The 23,022-nt window shown below is 39.3% G+C and overlaps 1 protein-coding gene across 7 annotated transcripts in view; it reads right to left on the reverse strand.

Annotated features, from left to right (window-relative positions):
* Nucleotides 1–23,022, reverse strand: part of CDH19 (cadherin 19) — a 101,407-nt gene that overhangs the window by 52,142 nt on the left and 26,243 nt on the right. For 4 of the 7 annotated variants that reach the window (XR_009460779.1, XM_059724265.1, XM_019490572.2 and 1 more), the window contains 2 exons: nt 10,972–11,311; nt 4,240–4,534 (listed from right to left, as the gene is read on the reverse strand). Coding sequence is in view for 6 of the 7 variants with exons in the window: in XM_059724265.1 (XP_059580248.1) it covers nt 4,240–4,534; nt 10,972–11,202 (526 nt within the window). In the remaining variant the exon portion in view is untranslated. Of the gene's footprint in view, nt 1–4,239; nt 4,535–10,971; nt 11,312–11,939; nt 19,704–23,022 lie in introns of those variants that run through there. The other 3 variants (XM_019490574.2, XM_019490575.2, XM_059724264.1) reach the window with 3 other exon arrangements.

Here is a 23,022-nt window from a genome sequence, read left to right on the forward strand (position 1 = left end):
TTCTCATCTTATTCCCTTGCTACTTGCATAATATCTGCTTACAGATAACAGTTTTCCCCAAAGCTATATGCTCACTAGGTGATGACAACATCTGAAGGTTCAGAGATTGATTGTTGATGTCACACAAATTTCTGGCATGGTGCAAGGGGGAAAACAAAAAATATTCCTAGGGAAATTCTCATCTGAAGTAATCCTAGGCTAGAAGAGATAAGCAAACTAATAGCCTTAGCTCAACTGACAGGCAATGGATGCCAAATATTTCTACTGGGCTGGTAGGTTAGTATACCCACCTTCAAGACTGATGTTTTTTAATATGGAGAAATAGATTCAGATCCTCAGATATGCTTGCTGTACCTTGCTTTCAGGTGCACATGCTAAAAAGTGAGGCATAGGGTAAGTTCTGTGCAAAGTCTTGTGTTGTTTTGGCTAGACTGCTTCCAGTTCCCTAGCTAACTTGTTTGAAGCAAGACTGGTTATCTCTGCACTCAGATACAGTTTTTACTGTCAATATAACTAGTGTAAAAAGTGGAAGGCCATACCATAACTGGGTGTAAAAGAAACAAAGGGAATCAGTGGGGTATAAACATTGATGTGACCATATCATCAATGCCCCACGGTTTCCCACAGCACTATAGTGAAAACAGGGGAAGCTGACACGTGTGGGTGTCCCAAAAAACGGCAGGATTTGACCATGATTCACATACATGACTGGATGATCAGAAGGTCATAAATTCTATTGTTTCAGCAAGCTCAACAACCTGTCTCTGCAAAGAAAGCATACAGGGAATTTTGATTCTTTTTAAGTCTCATCATGCTCATTGTGGTTTCTTCTGGTGTGTGTGTGTGATATATAATGTGTACGTGCACACACAGGCACACATGCATACATTTTCTTTTTTCCTAAGATATTCTTCTAAGATTATATGAGAGATATTTGTATTCAGTAATAACGCTGGAAAATGTTATATATATACTGTATTATATGTAAATTAATATATAATATTTAACTATATAAACATATATAAATAAATATTATACATATAATATAATCTATATAAAATTTCCCAGCATTATTACTGAATACAAGAATCTCTTATATAATCTTAGCGGAGTATTTTAGGAAAAAAAGAAAATTTTCATTGCTTTAATTAAACTTATGCTAGAAGTCCATGATGTATTAGAAATGAAAATACATAGTAGGTGTCTCAGGGGATTAGAACAGGTTTTTGAATTTTTAATTTTTAGCTTGTCAGATTATATCTGGCTCAGGTCAGTAGTAACTGACTACTTATTGATGATTTCAGATAAGTTTCTAGGGAAAAAGTGTCTACATAGAAGAACTACCTCTACAATTGGCCTTAACTGGTATCCTTGTTAGTAGGTTATACCAAGAGGCCAAGTTTATTCCCTTGGAGACAAAACTACATTGTTACCCTTAAAGGTTGAGGCTTATTGGGAGGGAAGCTTTCAGGACTAAATCCATCTGTAGGTCACTGAAAAATTATATGATTGTGTCATATCCTCAGGATGTGTTAATGCTGTTTTATAGAGTAAGTACCATTTCCTCTTAGGTTTATGCCTGCCTTCCAGAAAAACTAAAGAGGGCATATAGGGAGGAGAGAGACTGTGTGGAAAAAAAAGGCTGCCAAGGTAGGAAGCCATGACAGTGGAGGTCCCAGCCTATACAGATAATCATAATTAATAAAAGCTGAATATAACCTGGGTGCCTGGGAGACAGACTGATTAAATAGCTCTCCTCAGTAGTTTCAGTTGGTGGTGGTAAAGTGTCTTCTAGAGCTATGGATGTAGAAAGAAGCTGCTCACCAAGTGACACTGCACTGGCCGCCCACTAGCCCCCCCAGAATAAACTTGCTTTCTTGGAAGGTAAAAAAACAAGCTGGCACAGGAAGAGATAGTTTACATCTCTCCATGACAGATTCAGTGAATCTGCCCTAACAGCGAGTGGGTAATGCTGAATGATGCAGAGTTTTTATTACTTTTTATGATCACTGATGCTATTGCGGTAATGAGCTCATTAATTCACACAGTTTTAACTAGTACGCTATTTAGATTTCTTTTCAATGTTATTTGCAATGGAAATAATCAAAAGGGAAGGAAATAAAAATCAAAGAGATTAATGAAACCTCTCCAAAAAAACCCAAAATTAAAGAATCCAATTTTTCCAAACTTTTGAGACAATAATTTGGAGATAGAATGATCAGGTTATAGATATTTTCATTTTCTATTTTTTTTTAAGTAGAAGGGTGTTTTTGATTCTTATATGTGATGATAAGATGCCAAAATCCACCCCAGATTCTCTCTACTCCTAATGCAGGATCAGAGAGAGAAGTACACATTATTTTCAAGAGCCTCCATTTTTGTGCTCCTTTCGCAAGAAAGGCAATATTCCAGCCCCCCCCATGCTTACAGAATTAAGGGACTTTCTCTTTATTACATTCCTTGGGCATAATTCATTCCAAAGAGAAAGAAATTAGCTGGGAGAGGAAGCAGGTTCATCAGTCTAAAGACTGCACCGGCATGGCAAAAACACTGTTACTTCAGGGCAAGCAAAAACTCTGTCACTATTCTTCTGGAGACAATGCTGATGGCTGGTGATTTGAAGAAGACCCCTTTCTGTTCAATTTATAGGGGAGGTCAATGCATGTCACATAGGGTATAACAAGGACTATGCTTTAATCCCTATGCAGAGTCAGCATAGATTGAAGGAGGTATATTCAATAATTTTCTGATCACTTCTTATTTATATACTTATATATACTTGGAGTTAATAGAAATCATAGTCCCTCAAAGTTTACTTCTTTTCCTTGACCCACGCCCTTCCTTATTGGACATGGATATACACCAGAAGGACTGATAGGCTGTTGCCAGTAAAGATCACATGTAGAACTATTTGAAAGAGTAGAAGTGTGGTGCCCTACCCTAATTTAAATGCAAGCATTTCATTATCTCACCTTCAGTTCTCCTTTGTATTCTGCTTGACCTGAATAAGGTATGCTATGTTGCTAGGTCTTGTTAATAAATGACTGCCATTTTCAAACCTAGGGATGACTTGTGTGGTGAATGAAGAGCTCTGTGTATCATTATATACCTGCTAATTAGGACCCTAAGCCAGAAGACATAAGTACTTATCTGTTCAAAACAGAACAGAGTAGAACCTTAGGCCATGTGTAGACAAAATGAGGGGCATGTGTGCACGTCACTTTAAAGCAGGCTAAATGCTTTTGCACCGCTTTAATGGTGTCGGTGTTTCCGCGCCTCGGTGGTGTATTGCGCATTAATTCTAGCCGTTGTAGGAAATTCAGCAGCGTAATGCACCTTAAATGACTTGGGGTGCAGCAAACTAAAACTCCTCCAACAAAGCACTGGGCTCCATGCAGCTCTGCGGTCCTGCAGGCAGCCTGGCAGCAGCCAGGGAAAGCAGGCTCCACCCAAGAAAAGCGGAGAGCCTGATTTTTCTCCTTCCTCCCCTGGAGCTTGCATGCCTGCCTGCCTGAGCTGCACAGGGACCTGGTGCTTCCCTCCATGACTGCAGTGTCCCCTGGGACCACCCAAGCTGGGTGCCTGTGGGCAAGTGTCGCCTGTGGGGGAGGGCATCACTGCTATGGAGGGAAGCACCAGTCCCCCCGCAGCCCAGGGACCTCTCTGCCCACCGGTAGCTCACACTCCCCTCCCCACCAGAGAGGCAGATAAGTCACCGGGGTGTGTGCATGACAGGGGTTTAAATCAGCCCTAAATTGAAGCAGTGTTTTTTAACCTCCCCCCCCCCCGCTTCAATTTAGGGCCCCCATTTCATCTACACATGCCCTTAGGGACTAACTTGTCAGAGGCAAAAATTTTTTGTATGTGACACCTTGCTTCGTCAGAATCATCTGAGGAAGTTGGGTATTACTTACAAAAGCTTATGCCTCCCTGAAAAAGTTAGTCACTGATTTCTCATCTTACCCTCCCTTCTATCTTTTGCCTGACTTCAGACTAACCTTGTCAAATTACCTCTCTCTGCCCAAAGGCAAGCACACTGGTGCGTTCAGTAGGACTACAGTTGGGCTTACAGATAAGCATATGCACAAATCTTTGTACATTTCTAAGTTTTAAATTTCTAAACACTGTGGAACCTCTTCAAATCAAAGCTACTTTATAAAATACATTATTAATATTTTTAAATAATATCAATGCCCTCCAAAGCATAAAATATAACACCAGCTTCTTGACATTCTGTACCTTCTGGAGACATCTCAGGAACAGTGGCCTCATAAGGTCCATCCAAAAACTGTGGCCTTTGATCATTGATATCCTTAACTTTGATGACAAATTCTGATTCAGGTTCCATGGGCAGCTGAGTATTCCTGTTAATTGCCTGCGCTCTTAGAGTGTACAGGGCTTTCTTTTCTCTATCAAGTTTCTGTATCACGTGAAGGACACCTGTTGTCTCATTGATGGTAAAAATGCTTCCAGCTCCCTCACCAGTCAAAATGTATTTAAAGGTGCTATCCTCTTTGTCTAAATCAGACTTCAGCTGCAAAGACCAAAGAGAACAATTTATTCTTCTGGATGACATTTGAAAATAATTATACAAAATAAAAATGTGTATATATTTTTTGTATTTGAAACTAAACACCAATGACCTTGCATAGGGAACATTATTTAATCGAGGTAACAAAGTACTATATACTATGCATAATTAGCCATGGAAAAGTTGTGGTCATTTAATAACTAAAATCGAACTAAGCATTTAAGTCAAGGAATGTAAGCATATTCATAAGAAGGCTTATTAAATCAGGGCCTACACACTAATGAAAAAGATAATGAAGAGGGAATATAGGAAAAAAAACTCTCAAAGATTTTTCTAAATTTTTTTATATCAAAGGACAATAATTTGCATATACATACACACACTTCTGTGTGTGCATGTGTATATATTTATATCATTTGAAACATATAGGACATAAACACATAGGACTTCAAGGACATCAACAACTAAACTTCTGAACCAGGAAATACCAGCTACTGTAAACATACCTGGAAAATAGAGTTAAGGTACACACCAACCTGTTCTACAAAGGTAAACTTAGCCCCTTTGAGCTGGTGGGAACATTTGGAAACATACTATAAGTGTTTCAGTCATAGCTACCCTGTAGTTAACAGATATGAGGAATAACTAAATAAATGGTTCATTCTATAAGCAGTGCTGTATCCCACAGATTGTGTTCTATTATTTAACTTCATATATTCTACCTGCCATTTTGGTGCTAGAAATAAATGTATTAACTAGTGCAAGCATTTGTGTAGGTTCTTATAACTCATATGAAGATAAGTGCATATGTCTCTAAACACATCAGAGCCCCTCATTACTGGGCCGCATAATTTTCAGTAGTATGTTGGACATCATTCAAATAAGACAGACTTAAGTCTTAAACTGAAAGAGGTGCAACTGACATCTTGATGTGTGTTTTCTGTTTTTCAAAGACTGATATCTGTTTCATATTTTTTCCTTGGTTTTTTTTTTGAGGAAGTCATTAAAGAGAGAGGGCATGGAATTAGCAAGGAGGAATAGAGGTAAACAGCAGCTTCTATGTGCAAAGTTAGGAATAATACAAGGTAAAAGAGCTAGTTATAGTTTTCTATAGCTCTAAAAAATGTTGTAGTCAGCAGATGCAAAATGTCACAATGACTCGCACACAGAATCTTCGTCCCACTACATATGCATAAATGACCATCTCTAGTTTACCAGATTGCTATGGGCCTGGTTTGGATTGATATCAATGATAAGTCAGTACCAATTTGGAAGAGGGTCCAGAGTTTATGGCCCAAGTGCAGGTGAAAAAATGCTATCAAACATAATATTTATGTCATGTAATTTATTTATTTATTGTGGATGGTAGTCAGGAAATGAGGGTTTATGGAAAGGAGGTAACATTTCCAGAATTCCTTGTTCAGATGACTTTAAATTTGGACTACTGTAGCAAGTTGGGCTTCAGGGGTGACTGTGATGCCCCCTGTTGACCATGCAACTCTTACTCTGTTCTGGCTCTAAGGTACCTTCCCTTTCTTCTTCCCTGCCATTCCTTTATGTAACTATTCAATATGAAAGGGAGTCTGCTTAGGGTCCTAGGGTAAGTCCTTAGTTCTTCTGACAGCCAGCAAGTCCCACCCAGACCTCACTGGTCTCAATCCCGCTTCATGCTTGGTATGCCCTCTCTGCCCAACCCTACTTCTCAGGGTACTTGTAGCAATACAAGCTATTCACAGTCTCCAACCAACCCTGCAGCCATGCTCATGCCTCACAGGTGTTACTATCTGATCACTCCCTTTTTGGGGCCTTGACCTTCTCAGACTCTGCCCCCTTTCTCTGGCTGCAAGCCTCTAGCCCTGGCCCATGGATTCATGTCCAGCTCTCTTGGCCCGAGCCCTGTTGGTCATAGTGTCTCTGGGCCTCTGATCCCTGTGTTTCTTGTACTGGGCCCGTGTCCGTTGTCTCTGCCCCTCCTGGGCTGCCCTGCCAGAGCTCAAGACACTCTAATATCCTCAGCCACTATGTGAACCTCCATCTTCCCCTGACAATCCCAAACTCAAACCACTTGTCAAAATTCAAACCAAAAACATGAGCACTCTGGCTATAACTAAACCTCTAGCCCCCTGGTAACTCCTACCAGCCTTGGGACTTAGTCAGCTGCTAGCCCTCATCCTCTTCGCTTGTTATCTCCAGGCATAGCATGCTCATAGTCCCTCTCTCAGCAACAGGCATCTCACCACAGAGCTCTTCCCTCTTAGCCTCCAGGGCCATATCCTGCCATAGTTCTGGCTCAGTCTTATATCTGTCTCAGGTCCTGTCCCTTTCCAGTCCATTGACTCTACAGGGCTGGCCACAGGTGTCCTCTAATTAGGGTTCCTAAATGGTCTCCCTGGCAGCCTACCTATAGCACTGCCTTGTCTCCCCAGCAGGGCTCCAGCCTACTGTGGAGCAGCTAGCACTGCAATAGGTTTGCCATACCCTGTTACAACTACTAACGAAACCTAAGAGTATTATTGCATGGGACTCTGAGCATGTATTTTATTTAGATCATACTAAGCATTACTGTACGGTATTAAAAGTTACAAAGTGTTCTGAGTGGTCACATGGTAATGCTTACTACTATTTTTTAACATGATCTCTTATGCACAACTTGTTGATTATTAATCCTAGCCTAGCACTGCACCAGAGCTGGTTCAAGCCTCCAGTGTGGTGCCATCAGGTGACTGTTGGTCCCAGTCCCAACATTACACCAGAGCCAGTTCAGGACTCTGGTGCAATGCTGAGGCTGGAATCAACAATTGGCAAGCTCTGTTTGCTTTGTTCCATGAAGACAATACAAGGATAGCTGAATACATGTTACTTAATATGATCTGGAGTGCTTCCTTGCATGAGAAGTCCTAAATTTACTTCAATATTTCATAGATTTCATAGACATTGGGGCTGGAAGGGACCTCGGAAGATCATCGAGTCCAGCCCCCCGCCCAAAGGGCAGGACGTCAGCTGGGGTCATAGGATCCCAGCAAGATAAGCATCCAGTTTCATCTTGAAGGTGTTCAATGAAGGTGCTTGAACAACCTCCGGTGGCAGGCTGTTCCAGACCTTGGGGGCTCGGACTGTAAAGAAATTCTTCCTTATGTCCAGCCTGAAATGATCTTGTAGTAGTTTGTGACCATTCGTCCTCGTCATCCCTTGGGGCGCTCTGGTGAACAAATGTTCCCCTAGATACTGATGGTCACCCCTGATAAACTTGTAGGTGGCCATCAGATCACCCCTGAGCCTGCGCTTTTCCAGGCTAAAGAGCCCCAGGGCTCTCAGCCTGTCATCGTAGGGTCTGCTTCCCTGACCTCTGATCATGCGCGTGGCTCTTCTCTGGACTCTCTCAAGCTTCTCCACATCCTTTTTGAATTGTGGAGCCCAAAACTGGACACAGTACTCCAGCTGCGGCCTCACTAAGGCCGAGTACAGGGGGAGAACGACGTCCCGGGATTTGCTTGAGAAGCATCTATGGATGCAAGCCAGAGTTTTGGTCGCTATACTAGCCGCAGCATCGCATTGCAGGCTCATGTTCATCTTGTGGTCAATGATGACCCCCAAGTCTCTTTCTTCCATAGTGCTAACCAACATAGCACTGCCGAGCCTATAAGGATGCTGCGGGTTTTTTTTCCCCAAGGTGGAGAACCTTGCATTTATCGGCGTTGAACACCATCAGATTCTCATCCGCCCACTTGCTGAGCCTGTCCAGGTCAGCCTGAATCATCCGATCATATGATCCAGGCCGATCGTATGATGGCACCTAACAGATATTTTACTGACTGAATGTGAATACTCTTGCATTTTATGTGCAGTCAACATATCCTATGTGTAACATGTGCCATGGCCCTAACTAGACAACAACAATTTCATATCCTGGCATCTGGTGATTTCAAAATTTGGTTTAGTTCTACAACAGAACAAAACCACTCTTTCAAACATTAAAAAAAAATATTAGTTTTCAGCACAATATTTGTTCCCTTTTACTCAGAATGTGGCTGTGGGTGGGTAAGGTGTTCTAGGCTGTCTAGAACTGTGCTGCTCAACCTATGGCCCATAGGCTGGATTTTGCCCCCAGCATGACTGAATCTGACCCATGAAGGGATCCATGACAAGAAGCTTAGCCCAGCTTGTCCACGTCCTTGACCTATGCCATGCTGCTGATCCTCTCTACAGCTCTCCCTGCTCTATCTCCTTCTACATGGCAGGCAATCACTTTCCTCCCTCTCCTGCACTGCAAGCACCTAACCCACCATTCTAAAAAGTTGAGCTCTACTGTTCTAAATCATAAGGAACACTGATTCAACTTCCCCTTCTGCCTGAGTTACGGCAGAGGTCTTCATCCCAGGACACTCTGAATCAGCCAAAGTACAAACAACCTTTCCCCATACTAGTCTAATGCTGTAATCTCCAGGCTATAGAAAATAACAGTATATTTTCACTTCTCTCCAGTTTTTTTCCTGGCCAATGAATCCAATATATCATCTTAGAAAGTTTCAGTTTCATCAAAAATATTCCAACCATCCCTAACAGAAAGTAAACTGCACATTCCTGTGAGGCAGAAAAAAATTCTAGATGATCCAAGCAAGTTATAAAATTTAGAACACGGAAAAAAACAGCTGTCAAAAAAGGAAGATAGTCTCAATGTTTTATATTCTAGTGCTATGACTGCTTTTTAAGTAATTCTGGCCAGAAGATTTGTATATATTGATATGACTATGCTGCTTGGAGATTAGATTCTTTCTATCATTAAAAAAAATTGCAAATATGTACAAAGAACATTTTTTTTTTATTTATGCTAAGGTTTCTTTACACTATAAATATATACATTTCTTTAAGCCAGAACTGTCTCACAAAAGAATCCCTTTTTAACAGAAAGGAGAATTGGGCCCAAAAGGCTAGATAGTTGCTTTAATATGTCTCGAGTTATGTTTATGGACACATTCCTTTTCAAAAACGTGCTTGCTGAAGTCAGTATTCATTCATAAATAAATATTAAATAAATGAGGATGTTTGGAGAACTAGAAAGAAATGATCAAAAAAAGTAAAGTTCAGAAAGAATAAGGTCTCATTGTGTGGTATATCAAGAGGAGTTGTGAACTGGAACAAGTGACAGCTAATAACAGAGGCAGTCTGTCTTTGGGCTCTTGTTGATATCGTTTCCTGCAGGGTCTTATTTACTAAGAAGTCACCAGCTGATCTTAGACTGTCACTTCACTTACTGACAGCTGAGCATATGCTTTTCTGTAGAAAATGTGGCTGATTTAGACAACAATTAAACAGCAATAAATTAACTATAATCCTCAAATAAAATTGTATCTAACTTGCCTGTTGCACACTGAAAAATAAAAAAGGCAAGAATATGAAAATTGTTTTAAACTTCTTGAAAATACAAGACGTTATTATCGATATTCATAAACTGAGTTTCCAGAAACAAAAGCATAAGCCATGTCTCCACTACCTCCTTTAGAAGTGAGACCTCATACTTCTGCAATAGTTACTTCGAAGGGACTCTGAAAAAGTAATTAATGAATTTTGAGCACTCTACCCTTTGGGCCCAATTAAATTTTAGTGCTCATTAATTAGCAGTTAAACTTATTTCAGTTCATTCATCTAGAAAGTACCTTACAGAAAGGGACACCAGATATAGAGATTACAATTACTTGTCTTTAAAAAAAATAAAATAATGATAAATAATAATAAACAGAGAGGGTGATAAAGTTTCATTAAGAAAATTATCTTAAAGCACATTTTTAAAAGAGGGTGAAAAATAATTGCTCATTGTGCTAAAGCTATGTTAATCTAATGAACCATGAAGTTTCCTGTAGCTTCTCAGTGGTAAAAGGATTTAGTATTAATCTGCTTCATTAAAAATTAATGAGGGGTAAATCAGCTGCTACTTAGTGTAATAGAAAATCATCTAAATACTGTTTGTAAACTACATTGCACTCAGTATGCTTGCTTTTATGCAGTGCCAAAAATAGCACAAGCAAATTGCCAGATGTTGATAAATGAGTCCTTAGCTTTCATTCAGAAGATAGAAGGAACTTTAACGTCTGGTGTCAACACCCACTATGTGAGTTTTATTTTTAATTGCATAATGAATTTGGTGTTGAGACAAATGAGATACTAATACCACACAGTAGTAGATACAAGTCTCTGCTCCCTCAATGAACTCCATGTCTCCGGGGCCCATTCTACAGTCAGGGCCAGTGTGGACAAATGTGCAGGCTTTTAACAAATTTCAATTCATTTTCCTAGGTTACCCTGAGCAGAGAATATTAAATCACTGGGAAGGATTGCTTTGTGTAAAGTCAAATTATCTGATTCTAATTAATGCTAATTAACATGTTAACTCAAAATTTATTTTTAACCTAATGACTGCAGCAATCACAGAAGTGTTAACATACCTGACCAACATAGACAGGCTCTGTTAAGTTCATTTCCTCCTCCACAAAAAATACGTTCCACACCCAACCACGTTTCACTCTCCGGGCTGCTGAAAAAGGTTGGTCTGTATTCTGGATGGCATGCGTTTGTGTACTTAGAAAGCAAGGCCATAGCTGAACCATTGTCAGCACAAGACATAGTGATGTATGACAATTCATGCTGAAACTTCCTTTCAATCTGTATTCATCCATGGAAGGGGAAAAGGAAAGCTTTTACCAAGCATCACCTTTCTTCTTTTACAAATATTGATTCTCTGCTAATCTATTAGGTGATTTTCAGTATTAAAAATGCTTCCTATTCCTGAAAAAGAAGAACCAGAACAATTTAAGCATGAGAGATTTTATTAGCAACTCAAAGGCGCGAAAGTCAAGTGTTCAAATTTCATTTATATAAGCCTTTCAGAGGGACTTTCTATGCAATAAATAAATAAATAAAAGGAAACTCATCCTTCAATTAATTCATCTTCCAAATTAAGCTGTGTCAATTAAATCATTTTCCAAATTGTATTGTGCAGCCTAGCAATAATTTTGGAGTAACTGCACATTTCTGCTTAGACAAGACTCATTTGGAGCTGCATCCACAGAACTGTCTCATGGGCAAAAAAGTTGTTAGTGGCCCTAATGACTGCCAGCTGAAATTGAGAAGTACAGACATTGTTTAAAAACTTCCTCATTCTTTCCATCCCATCTCACAAAAATCCTCAAGCCAAAAAGAGGAGACAAAGGAGCTGGCATAGGAAGAAGCAGCTGAAATATGCTTCTCTGACTTGGTCAACAGAACTTAACTGTCTTGGATGATCCTACCTCCTCTGACATTTCATGTTTTCAATTCACAGACAAAAGGAAAACAGTCTGGAAGCCCTTGTGTCCCAACAGTCAGTTTAATTGTTGACATGAAATATTCTTTTGGTAAGCCCAAACCTTTTTACCTGATGTATTTTATTGTCATCTGCTGTAAGTGATTTCTGCATTGACAACCTAAACAAAACGATCAGTTAGAAATAATGCTCGACTAAGAATGGCCACCTTTGAAATACAGAATTCTGAAACAACCAGCCACAGACACACTTCATGTTTTAAAGGTTTGCTCTGAAGTGACTGGAAGTTGGGGTTCACTATGAGTTTATTCCATACCAGTCAGTACTTAGAATTTTAGGTAAAAGCAGCCAAACTGGAACATACATCCACCTATATATTCAGTTATCCTTGCATTGTTATCAAGAACTTATCAAGCTACACATAAACTCTATACACAAACCCTTTACCGTGATTATGCTAAGATTTATCCCAGAAATAACTAAAGCCATACCTCAGGGTCCAACCATTTAAAAGATAGGTTTGATTAAGATTTTCACAAGGTTGTATTAGAATGTTTCACATTTATATATTGAAAGTTAGTCATTGTTAGGCATAGTTAAGGAGAAATTGTTGATGTAATTTACAAGCAAAACTTGATCCTTAGCAACTGACACCTTTTCTAAATTTGAATACACAGTTCATTAGAATATAGAACATAAACTTTATTTTAGTGTTGCACACGTGGAGGCACAAACACCACCAACAAAAACCAGATGAAACAGTCCTTTCAGAACATTCATAAAATAGTTTAAACATTGCTTAAGTCCATGGACAGGTGTTCAGTTTGGGCTTGGGTCCTTGCAGTTGCTTCTGGTTATATATCAGCTTGTTTTTTGTTCTGATATTGCTACCTTGCCCTCCTACTCAACAGACTACATTAATCATCTTATAGTGATAATTATAAGATAATTCAAGCATTATCTTTCTTACTGTTTGAATCCTAAGTGGTTATTAGTACACAAGCTTGTTAGTCAACACATCTAACACATCAACTTAATAAGGGTACAGAATATGACTCTGTTATTCTGCTACTCTCCATCCATTAAAATGCACTAGCAGCTGATCATCAATGGCATATTTCTTTTAGGTGATAATGTGTACACCTAAGTATCATACCTCCAATGGTGGATAGAAACTTCCATTGTAAATCACTATCTTAAGGATGACAAAAATTATTCTTGGTTTCAGGAACTAAAACTTTTATAGTACATATGGAAAAACAGAAACCCAGTGTTTAACCATAAATATCCTTATGGAAAGGTAGCGGGGCACATGCCAGCACATGGGCATGGGGCACATGCAGCTTGTGGTGCGCAGGATGGGCCCAGTTCTATAGGTGGTACAGGGGGCTGATCTGGGCCATTTCATACAACCCACCAAGATTCCGTGTGTTATGTCCAGTGTCAGTTCAGCTGGCACTCTGTGGGCAAGACACATCCTGTGCTGGCAGGACACATCCTGGGCCGGACACATCCTGTGCTGGCTCTGCATACTGCATGTGCAGGTGGCCCAGCATGCCCTGTGCACAAGACCATCCTTGTATGCTGTTCCTGGATGGACTGATCCAGATTGTTTCCAAATTGTGCATAGGGCCAGCTGTGGGGAGTGGCATGCTTCATGAAGGTAAGCATGTGGGGCTTGTGCCAATCCAGTGACACATAGGACAAATCATACGGCTCCATGGGCCAGATCCAGTCCACAGGCCATAAGTTTGATACTCCTGAATCACCCTGTTGCACTATAGACTTATACACTTAAGAGCAGTGAGCCATTATGCTACATACAAAAAAAGTTTTAAGGTTCTAGGAAAAATGGAGTAATTCATGTTTCAATTAAAACCTCTTTTTTTTTTTTTTTTTAGATTGGCATTATATTATCTTTTATAGTGGACCTTCAGGGCCTTTATTACTTTTAATTTTCACTTGTATGTCTCTGGGAAATGGGGTTGGTAAATAATTTCGAGAAGCAAACTTGAAGATCTCCAAGCATTAGATACTTTGATAAACTCAGCTGTGCATTTGTTATTTAATAACACATTGCTTCTATATTTTTATCAATTCTAGCAACATTTAAATACAATCACTCAATGATAATTCTACTGTTATACTATATCTTTTCTTCAAGAAAGATTTCTTCTAAAAATGAAGTAATGTGTACTAATAACCACTTAGGATTCAAACAGTAAGAAAGATAATGCTTGAATTATCTTTATTACTTCCATAATTCCTGAGGGATAACACATACATAGATCAGCCTGCACAATTAATGCATTTGGTTTGTCATTTTTCCTTGTTATTTAAAAAAAAACAACAACAAAGAAACATATTTGTAAAATAATTTGTGTGAAACAGCTATTAAATCTATCACTGTGTGACCAGTGATGGACATAATCCCATTCTAACTTCTGAAGATTGCTGAATTCCACAGGGAAGGAAAATAGATAGCAATTATCGTGGGTTTAGCATGATGGAATCTCTTCATTATCTTTTTTTCAATGCTTTTTAATTGTAATTTTATCTTTGCAATCAATGTGAAGGCTGATGTAAGCTTTTCATTCTTCATTAATTTTAAGGATACTGTGCATAGTGATTAGTCAAAAAAGGTATACTTGATCCAGAACAGCTACTCTTAATCTGTGACTCAAACTGTGTCATTGACAGTGACTCTTAATCTGTATCACCCTGGGGTGCTGTAAGATCCTTTGAAAGGTGCCATGGGGTGTAAGGAGATACGCACAGTTTTGTTGTTGCCCAGCTGCTCCTTCTCCCCTTGCCTTTCCACTGTTGGGCCCCTGTGAAAGGAACTAAGCACTGTATTAAATAGATGATAAAATGGAGTGCTGCTCAATTCACAAAAGTTATGGACAAGTGCCCAGTACATAAAGAGGTTGAGAACCACTTATCTGGAGGAATGTGTGTGATATTGGGAACACCTCATTCCTGGATTGTAAACTTGACTTCACTGATAACTTTCTTTATGGCTGTAAATGTTCAGCCATAAAAATGCTTATTAAATGAAGCCAAAATAGGAGTAGAGGAAAAAGCACTAGACTTAAAAATTGGATTATTTTCTGTCATTGAAATTGTGTTTTATTAATTACATTTCACAAGCAGGTCTGCTGTATTTTTGTAGGAGTGTTGTGGAAATGGATTTGTAAATAAGGGTGAAGTTATATGTTATGCTTAATATATACCATACTAATTTATAGGAGCCGGGATACCTGAACTCTATCTTTGCTCTGGGAGTGGTGCATCCTAGAATGAGAGAGCATTGGAACAGGTCAACCAGAAAGGTGGTGGAAGCTCCAACCTTGGGGTTTTCAAAACCTGGTTAGACAAAGCTTTGATTGGGATGATCTAGTTGGGGCTGGTGTTGCTTTGAGCAGGGGGTTGGACTAGATGATCTTCTGAGGTCCCTTCCAACCCTAATTTTCTGTGATTCTATGAAATTGTTGATTTTCTTTCCGGAGCAGACTGAAGTTACCCTAACATGAGCTAGGTAACATGCCCCAGAGTTAACCTTTGTCTGAAGTGGCACATCTTTGACACACTCAGAGAGCACTTAGTATAAGTTAATGAGCTTTAACTTTCAGATGATCACATTTTAAGTCCCCTTAGTATGGTCTAAGGATAACATGTAACTTTCTTTTTATGTCTTTCTGTACTCTCTTAGAAACTTAGCTAACATAGAATTGAAGCTGGCTAGTTTTGCTTGATGCCCTTACAGAATAGCAATTGATCATATATGTAAGTCTGCAACTAAAAACTATGATAAAAACTTTGATCTGGAAAGCTTGCAGAAAAGGACAGTTTTCTTGCCATTTTCCAGTTGGTCTAATAAAAGGTATCGTTTTGGAACCAAGCGTTCTAGTTTTTTGTATGTCTTTGAAAACAAGGAATTTGAGAATAAAGCAGCCCAGTTTTATCATCCTTATTTTGTCCTCCAGAACTAACAGAAGCCAGGGTTCTCACATAATAAGTGGGCAAAAGGAATGACTAAGTAAATGTGCCATTTATTATTTTGTATTGTGTCCCACAGAATTTTATTCTCTCATTTATCTGCATGCACTCCACCTGCTGTTCTGTGTGTTAGCGTTAGTTGTATTGACTGTAAAGTTGTTAAGTAGGCATAGCCAGCTGGTGTTCACTAAGCTCTTCCTAAATGCATCTTTTCACTTAATGAGGATATAGTCTGAAAGGATAAGTATGGCTTCTCCACACAGTTAATAAGCCAAGCAGACTATTGTGCTAACACAGTGATATACTTCTAGGAACTGAGATAACTAAGTTAGCCCCAAATGAGCTATTTACAAAGCACTGCATTCTGCTGTGTAGACACACCCTAGGTTTTTTCCTGTTGTACTTACGTGCTATGTCCCCTTAGTACCACAGCATCATTGGAAGGAAAGTTCTACAATGCCTGTTACAGATGCTTTAAGGGGAATGTCAAGCCGATCTGTGACTCATTAAAGGGATACAGCTCTCTTCCAATAAAAAAAGACCTTTCTTTTCTCTGTAAATAAACCAAGGATCTCTGACCTCATTTAACTTATGACTTTTATACATCTAGAGATGTTGTACAAAATTCTCTCTTCTGCTTTTATTTTCATTTTATCTCAAGTTTTAATGAGTATCTTTTAAGAAACTATTGTTGTTTAGGAAATTCCCTCAAAAGAATAATTGTGTTCGAAAGAATGAACACATCCATTCTTAATGGAATTTAGACACCTACTCCATTTAAGGTCCCTTTCAACAGTATATAAAAGTCTTCTCACTCTACTTAAGCAAAGCATAACAAGAGAAATCTAAGGACTCAGGTTCCTTTCTCTTGACTTAATGAGGGTGAGATCTACATTCACTGATGATTACCTGTTCAGCTCAGATAATGTTTTTAATATTCATTCAGTCATTTCAATGTTCTTTTTTCCCCCCACTGTTTTCTTTTCTTTTTATTATTTTTAAAAATAGGCACACCTTTTTTATTGTTCAATTTCAGTATAATTTAAGTTGAAATTATGACTAAAAGTTTACTTTTCTTGTTTTTCCCTTTTTGTTCATAACCTTTCTCTCTCCTCCTTTTTGTATCCATACCATCTATACGTCTTGCCATCATCACTGCCATAAAAATATTGATTTTACATAAATGAATCTAATAATTTAGTATCTTAATCAGGACTAAGTAAACAGTAGCTTTGGTTATATGATGCAAAACTGGATGATAAAAAGCAGTTGGTTATCATCAAGACATTTCTCTAAAATGTGTCCTAATATGATATTCTTTTATTTGTATCAACTGATGTGTATATTGTAGTTTGTGTTTCTCTGTCCCAGCCAGCATTTAACTTTCATAGAATTCACTTAAGTCACTGTGACATAAATTTCATTTCAATCTAATTGGTACTTTTTTGTTTCATTTGCAAGGCTGCTTCTGTACTGTTAAAAAGATCTCAGAAATATTATTTAGAATTCCCAAAGTAATTATGGGCCAGTAATTTGTGAAAAAAATAGCTTTATTGAAATGAATGAGCTAGCTGATTAGCAACTCTATATCCATGGATCCTAATCAGTATAAAGCTGGATGACAGGCAGTCCTGTCATTTAGATTGTTTTATAATGGTTTACTGATTATCTTATCAAATAGTGTATTAATATGGATAATCTGATCACAATAGTGTATGACAATCTGTGACAGTACAAAAAGATCTAGATAACATTTCCTAAGACTAAAACCTGGCCCTCCATAGGAAGCAGATCAGTTGAAATGCATCTGCCCACACTATAACTCTGATTGCTGTCATGTCCTAAACTGAACTAAATTAATCATCAAATAAACTGAGTAAAACAGTGTGAATAATTATGGCAAGCCTTCTGTCCACTTGAAACTGACTGATGCTGGTGTTCATATAGTTTGTCCCCTGTGAACTCTGTCAGATCTGAATGATTGTGTGGCAATTGTGCTATTATTTCGGCATATGTATGTTGGCTATTTGTTGCAGTCATACATCATTTCTTACCTACAAGTCCCAATTCTAAGAGTTCAGCTGCAACACAAGTTGCATTTCAAACATACAAACTCTAGATCTATACATTGGTTTGTCATGTACAATATGAAACACATTATTATGTAACTGAATGCAAATCTACCTTTAGTTTTACCAGCATAAACATGAAGAAATTCCATGGAGTCCAATGGAATTACTGCAGATTTATTTCTGAGCGTATGGCAACAGAATTTGGACCATTTCAAGGCCTAGTATTTATTAGCAAAGTTATAATGACAACAGGAGAATGAAGAGGTATCACACTGTATCATTATATTAAGGATGTGAATCTGCCAAAGCTTTGAAACTTCATGAGGCAATCATCTCCTCTTGCTTTTTTCCCCTATAGTTCAGTCACACCCCTTCCTATCATCTCCCACTCTCTGCCTTTTAGCTCAAGAGAGCAAGCAAACAGCATGTGTCCAACACCAGAAATTCACTTTCACTTTGCTTCAGTAGCATTGTTGGCATAATCAGACCCTAGTAAAAGATGCTTCTTGCCCAGTCCTTCATAAGCCACAACAAAAGATTTGGTCACTGTACCAAATCTTACAGAACTGAAGAATCACAATTTGGAGGGCCATGCTGCATTTTCTATGGACCCTACACTGGGAGACTTGGTAAATTAAAAGCAAATTGGATAAACTAGTAAATGAAGCAGTGTGTTTATTCTTTTTTGTCAAAGCACTTCCTCTTGGAACAGAGGTCATTTCCACTTAAAGAATCAGGCCTGGCTTCTTATTTTCAAATATAAGAAAACTCATGTAGTTTCTTGGGAACTCAGAGGATGGGGTGAGAGTCTGGACTTTTCCAGCCCTGGGCTATGCTTCAAACACACATAGATGCTCACAAAATCTAGCTGGGGGTCATCTAAACCCTAGCATCTAGGTGGGGTCATCTAAACCCAGCACTCTTTCCTGCCTATGCAGGGGGTCGGACTCGATGATCTATTGAGGTCCCTTCCGACCCTAACATCTATGAATCTATGAAAATCAGGCTTATCCATTCCCAGTCTAAGTTAGTTTACCTCCTCAGGTGAATTTACATAGATTGGGTCCACCATTTATTTTGCCTGCTTTAACCTCCCTGAGCATCTTCATGTTTAGGCATTTAGATCAACCTAACCCTACTTAGGTCAATCTAAATGTAACTGTGTTACAAACACAATTTCCTATTTTCAAAGTTAGCTCAGTTCCATTGGCTTTTGATGAGCCAGTTGTCAAGAATTTTCAGGGACATTAGTGTGTAGGGGTGCACATTGTGCAAGGTAGCTGGATAGCTCCTTGCTCTAAAAGAAATCCCAAATGACATTTTAATTGGTTCTTTTTGTTCAATACATTTTTAGAATAGAGCCTTCTCTTATCTGCTGATTCCTGAGGCTACATTTTTCTGGAACCAGATTAATCATTAGACTCAACTTTTCTGGACTGAAAGACCTTGCTCAGAGTCTCATCTACAGAGCCTACCTATATTTCGCATTTGCAAACAACACTGCCACTGCTTCCATCATTATGTTTCTGAGAAGAGCAGAGGAGGGTGAAAATCCTGGTGCTTCTGGAATGGGAACCAACCCTAGGTGCCAATTTAGGCAGGGGTGACAGGATGGTCCCCACACTCCCATGAAGTCTGCACCCCAACAACAGAAGCAGACCCACAACATTGCTATTGCAGCAGCAACCAGACACACGGACACTGCGCTGCTGATGTAGGTGCAACCACCAAAGCATGTTGACCACGCCACAGCAGCAGTAATTCGGGATTGCTTCTGAGACCCCAGATTAGGTAAAACTCTCACCTCCCCTGCACTCTCAGGATTCCCTCCCCTATGGCTGTCAGTTTAACCTTCCCCCCTTCCCCTACTCTCCCACAGGATTTGCCTAGGCCACAAACCCTACTTGTTACATCTCTTTGCTTGTGACTGGTACTATAGTAAGCCAAGGATTTCCTCCTCTTCTCCCCACAAGTGCAGCTGCCATCACTGCAATTCTTGTGGCATTCTGGAGAAAACTGGAACCTCGTATTCCATACCAGCCATTTTTTGGATTTCCTACCTTAACAGAGAGCTATCTGAAGATAGCACCCTTTCCATCCAAAAGCATAGGCATAGGATAGGAAGATGTCACCCACACCAAGTTTTCTGGGTTTTCTGTGTGAGAGAAGAGCATTGATAGGACTCTCTCCAAAGCAAAGAGCTCTGTAAGACAGCTGCCTACTCCTTGAGTATTGCAGTCTCTTGAAATAGTGGTTCCTCCACTTTGGCTTTATGTACCTAGCTTGTACAAAGGACAGATGTGGACAGAGGTTGAGAATGGATAAGGCTGTAAATAGTTATTGTATATATGGCCAAATAGGATCCCACATTATATTAATACAGTCTCATAATAATCATTCCCCTTAATACATTCCTGTTAGTTCCCAGAGTTGATGGTCCTTGACTAACACCAATAGACTATAGCTGAATTATTTTCATAAAGTATATTTGAATTTCATGTTTCAGCCATGAATGGGAATGGAACCCCTACGGAGGAGCTTGCCCATATTCTAGAGATGTGCTAAGGAGCAGCAACTCTTTCTGCATATCCCCCAGGCCAGTCAATAGGTGTACCATCCTCACTGCTTATGAAAGCAGAGGGAAGTCTGCATCTTCAAAAACTGAAATAGGCATTTTTGAGTCGTACATCATTTTTATCTGTGCTTGTTTTGCAAGGCTTTTATATTTGTATTATTCAATATATGCTAATAGCCTGATCATGATTTTTAAACACACACACAAACGTTGTTTTGGCTTATAAACTATATTGTAAAAAATACTGCTGCCATGAAATACTTGATATAAGGAGTTCAAACTTGGAAAAAAAATTCCAAGTCAGAACCTTGATCAGACAATAACACAAAGGAGTTTATACATTTTGACTATACTTTTGACTATAGATATATAACTCAAAAAAGGGCTAACTCCTAATCACTTTGAATTATTTAGCTTTTGGCAGTAAAAACTCTAGATAAGAACTTTAATACCTCTGATTCAAATTCTGATTAAAAATAATATTTACTTCTGAGCAATGACTAATAAATAATTAAATTTTTGCTCTTTTACATAGATTAGTATAAAACTAAATCTTTTTTTCAACTAATGTGTAGCTAGAGAAGACTAAGCTAAAGAAAAATTGAGATGTTTCCTTGTGAATTTAATATTATGACAAATTATTTTCATTTTTTTGGTTATTCAATAACTACAGCAATGTTATTTAATTTAGAGATCTCAGAAAAAGAAAGCAATTTAGTAAACAGATGCTTGGACTCTTAAAATTCACTTATGTCTGTGCTTGAAATACAATGTATAAACTAAAATTAGGTTTAATTATAACTTTCCAAAAATATTACTTCCACTTAGAACCTTTAAAAGATAGTTCATTCATTGTATATAAGAAAATCACAACTAGATATTTCTGTGTAAAAAATAGAACTCTCCTTAAACAACTATTTTGATAATGATAAAAAAAAAACAAACCCAAACACATAAAAAAACAATACTCTTTGCTACTGTTCTCAAGTTCTATTCTACAAAAAATCCAAATCCAATTACAAAATGTTTGATTCACTGGGCAAATCCTTCAGGAACATTTTCAACTCTGCAGGACACCACTGACTACTGTAGCACCACTTGTCAACATAATGATGTAAAAGACCACATTCTGTGATTTCACGTCTGAATCTCTTTGTGAGATGATTTTCAGTCAAGTGCTTTCTATGACATTCTAACCTGTTTCTTTAGGGTTAGATTTCTCTGCATTTATGTTAACATTTATGTTTTTCCTTTTACAAGGTCAATAGCAAAATCAATTCCATCCCACTACCAGACTAGGGATAGAAGTTACACATAAACTGGTATAAGTGATCTCAAACTGGACTAAACCTGTAACAGAACACAAATTCAGTGCACATAGACCACTTTCAAAATGGCAAAACCCAGTTAAAGCTAGATCTGGATGGATGTGTAGTATCTAATTTAATCATTTTAGGTTGGATTGGTTGATTGAACTTCTGTTCCAGATCCCCTCCTGATTCAAGTTAGGTCAACCCCCAATATCCCAGGATGCTTTGTGGCACCCTGCTAACCCCACTCACAGGGCAGATGGGCTAACCTCTACCTTTGCTCCACACCCTTTCATGCTGCCTACATCTGTCAGTCCAGTGGGGCAGTGAGGTGGAGATGGGAGAATGGAGCACTCCCACCCCAGTCCTATGTCCCCCTCAATTAGGTGTTCTATAGGCCTGTGCGAAGCGGCCAGTATTCGATTTGGATTTGGTCAGTCAGGGAACAGTGATTCGATTTGGTGATTCAAATCACTGTCCTGAATCAACTTGGCGGAATCTGATTTGGAGATTTCGAGAATCAGTCTAATCTCTGAATCACACAGGCCCCATCCCCCACCTGCTCTCCCAGCCCCAGCTCTTTGGAAAAAAAAAAAACACACTCACTGGCTCCTGCCAGGTGAGGGGTGAGCCCTGCTGCGCCCCATTGCCCCTCACAGCATGTGGGACTCTTCTACAAGCTCCCAGAAGCCCTGAGGCTGCTGCACCAGCCAGTGAGTCCAGTTTTTTTTTGTTTTGATTTTTTTTTAAAGGCTGGGAGCTGGGGTGGGCATGGCAGACACGAGGATGCTGGGACAGTGGGCGGGGGCCAGGGGGCTCATGGCAGAGCCCCCCATGCAGCATTGGGCAGTGGGGGGCAGCAGAGATTGCCCCCCCTGCCTGGTAGCACCCAGTGAGATGGGGCTTTTTTTAAACAACCAGGAGCTGGGGCTGGGTGGGGAGCCATGGGGGGGGGGGGCTGGGAGAGTGGGCAGGGGCTGAGGGGCACTTGGGGGGTCTGCAGGAGCAGGCAAAAGATGGGGCCTGGCAGGGGTCCCCCCATGGCCCCCTCCTCTGCACCCTACTTACCAGCATGGTGTCCAGGTCCAGCTCCCTGCTGTAGCCAGCAGGGTCTGCCCAAGTCACAGAAGCTCTCCAAATCTTTTCTGAATTGATTCAGAGAGCTTCAGATCAATTCAGAACTTTTATTTAGTTCCCTGATTCAATTTGGATTCAGAGATTCAGCCACCGAATTGTGC

This window comes from Alligator mississippiensis, chromosome 3 (genome assembly GCF_030867095.1).
Source record: "Alligator mississippiensis isolate rAllMis1 chromosome 3, rAllMis1, whole genome shotgun sequence".
NCBI lineage: Eukaryota > Metazoa > Chordata > Crocodylia > Alligatoridae > Alligator > Alligator mississippiensis.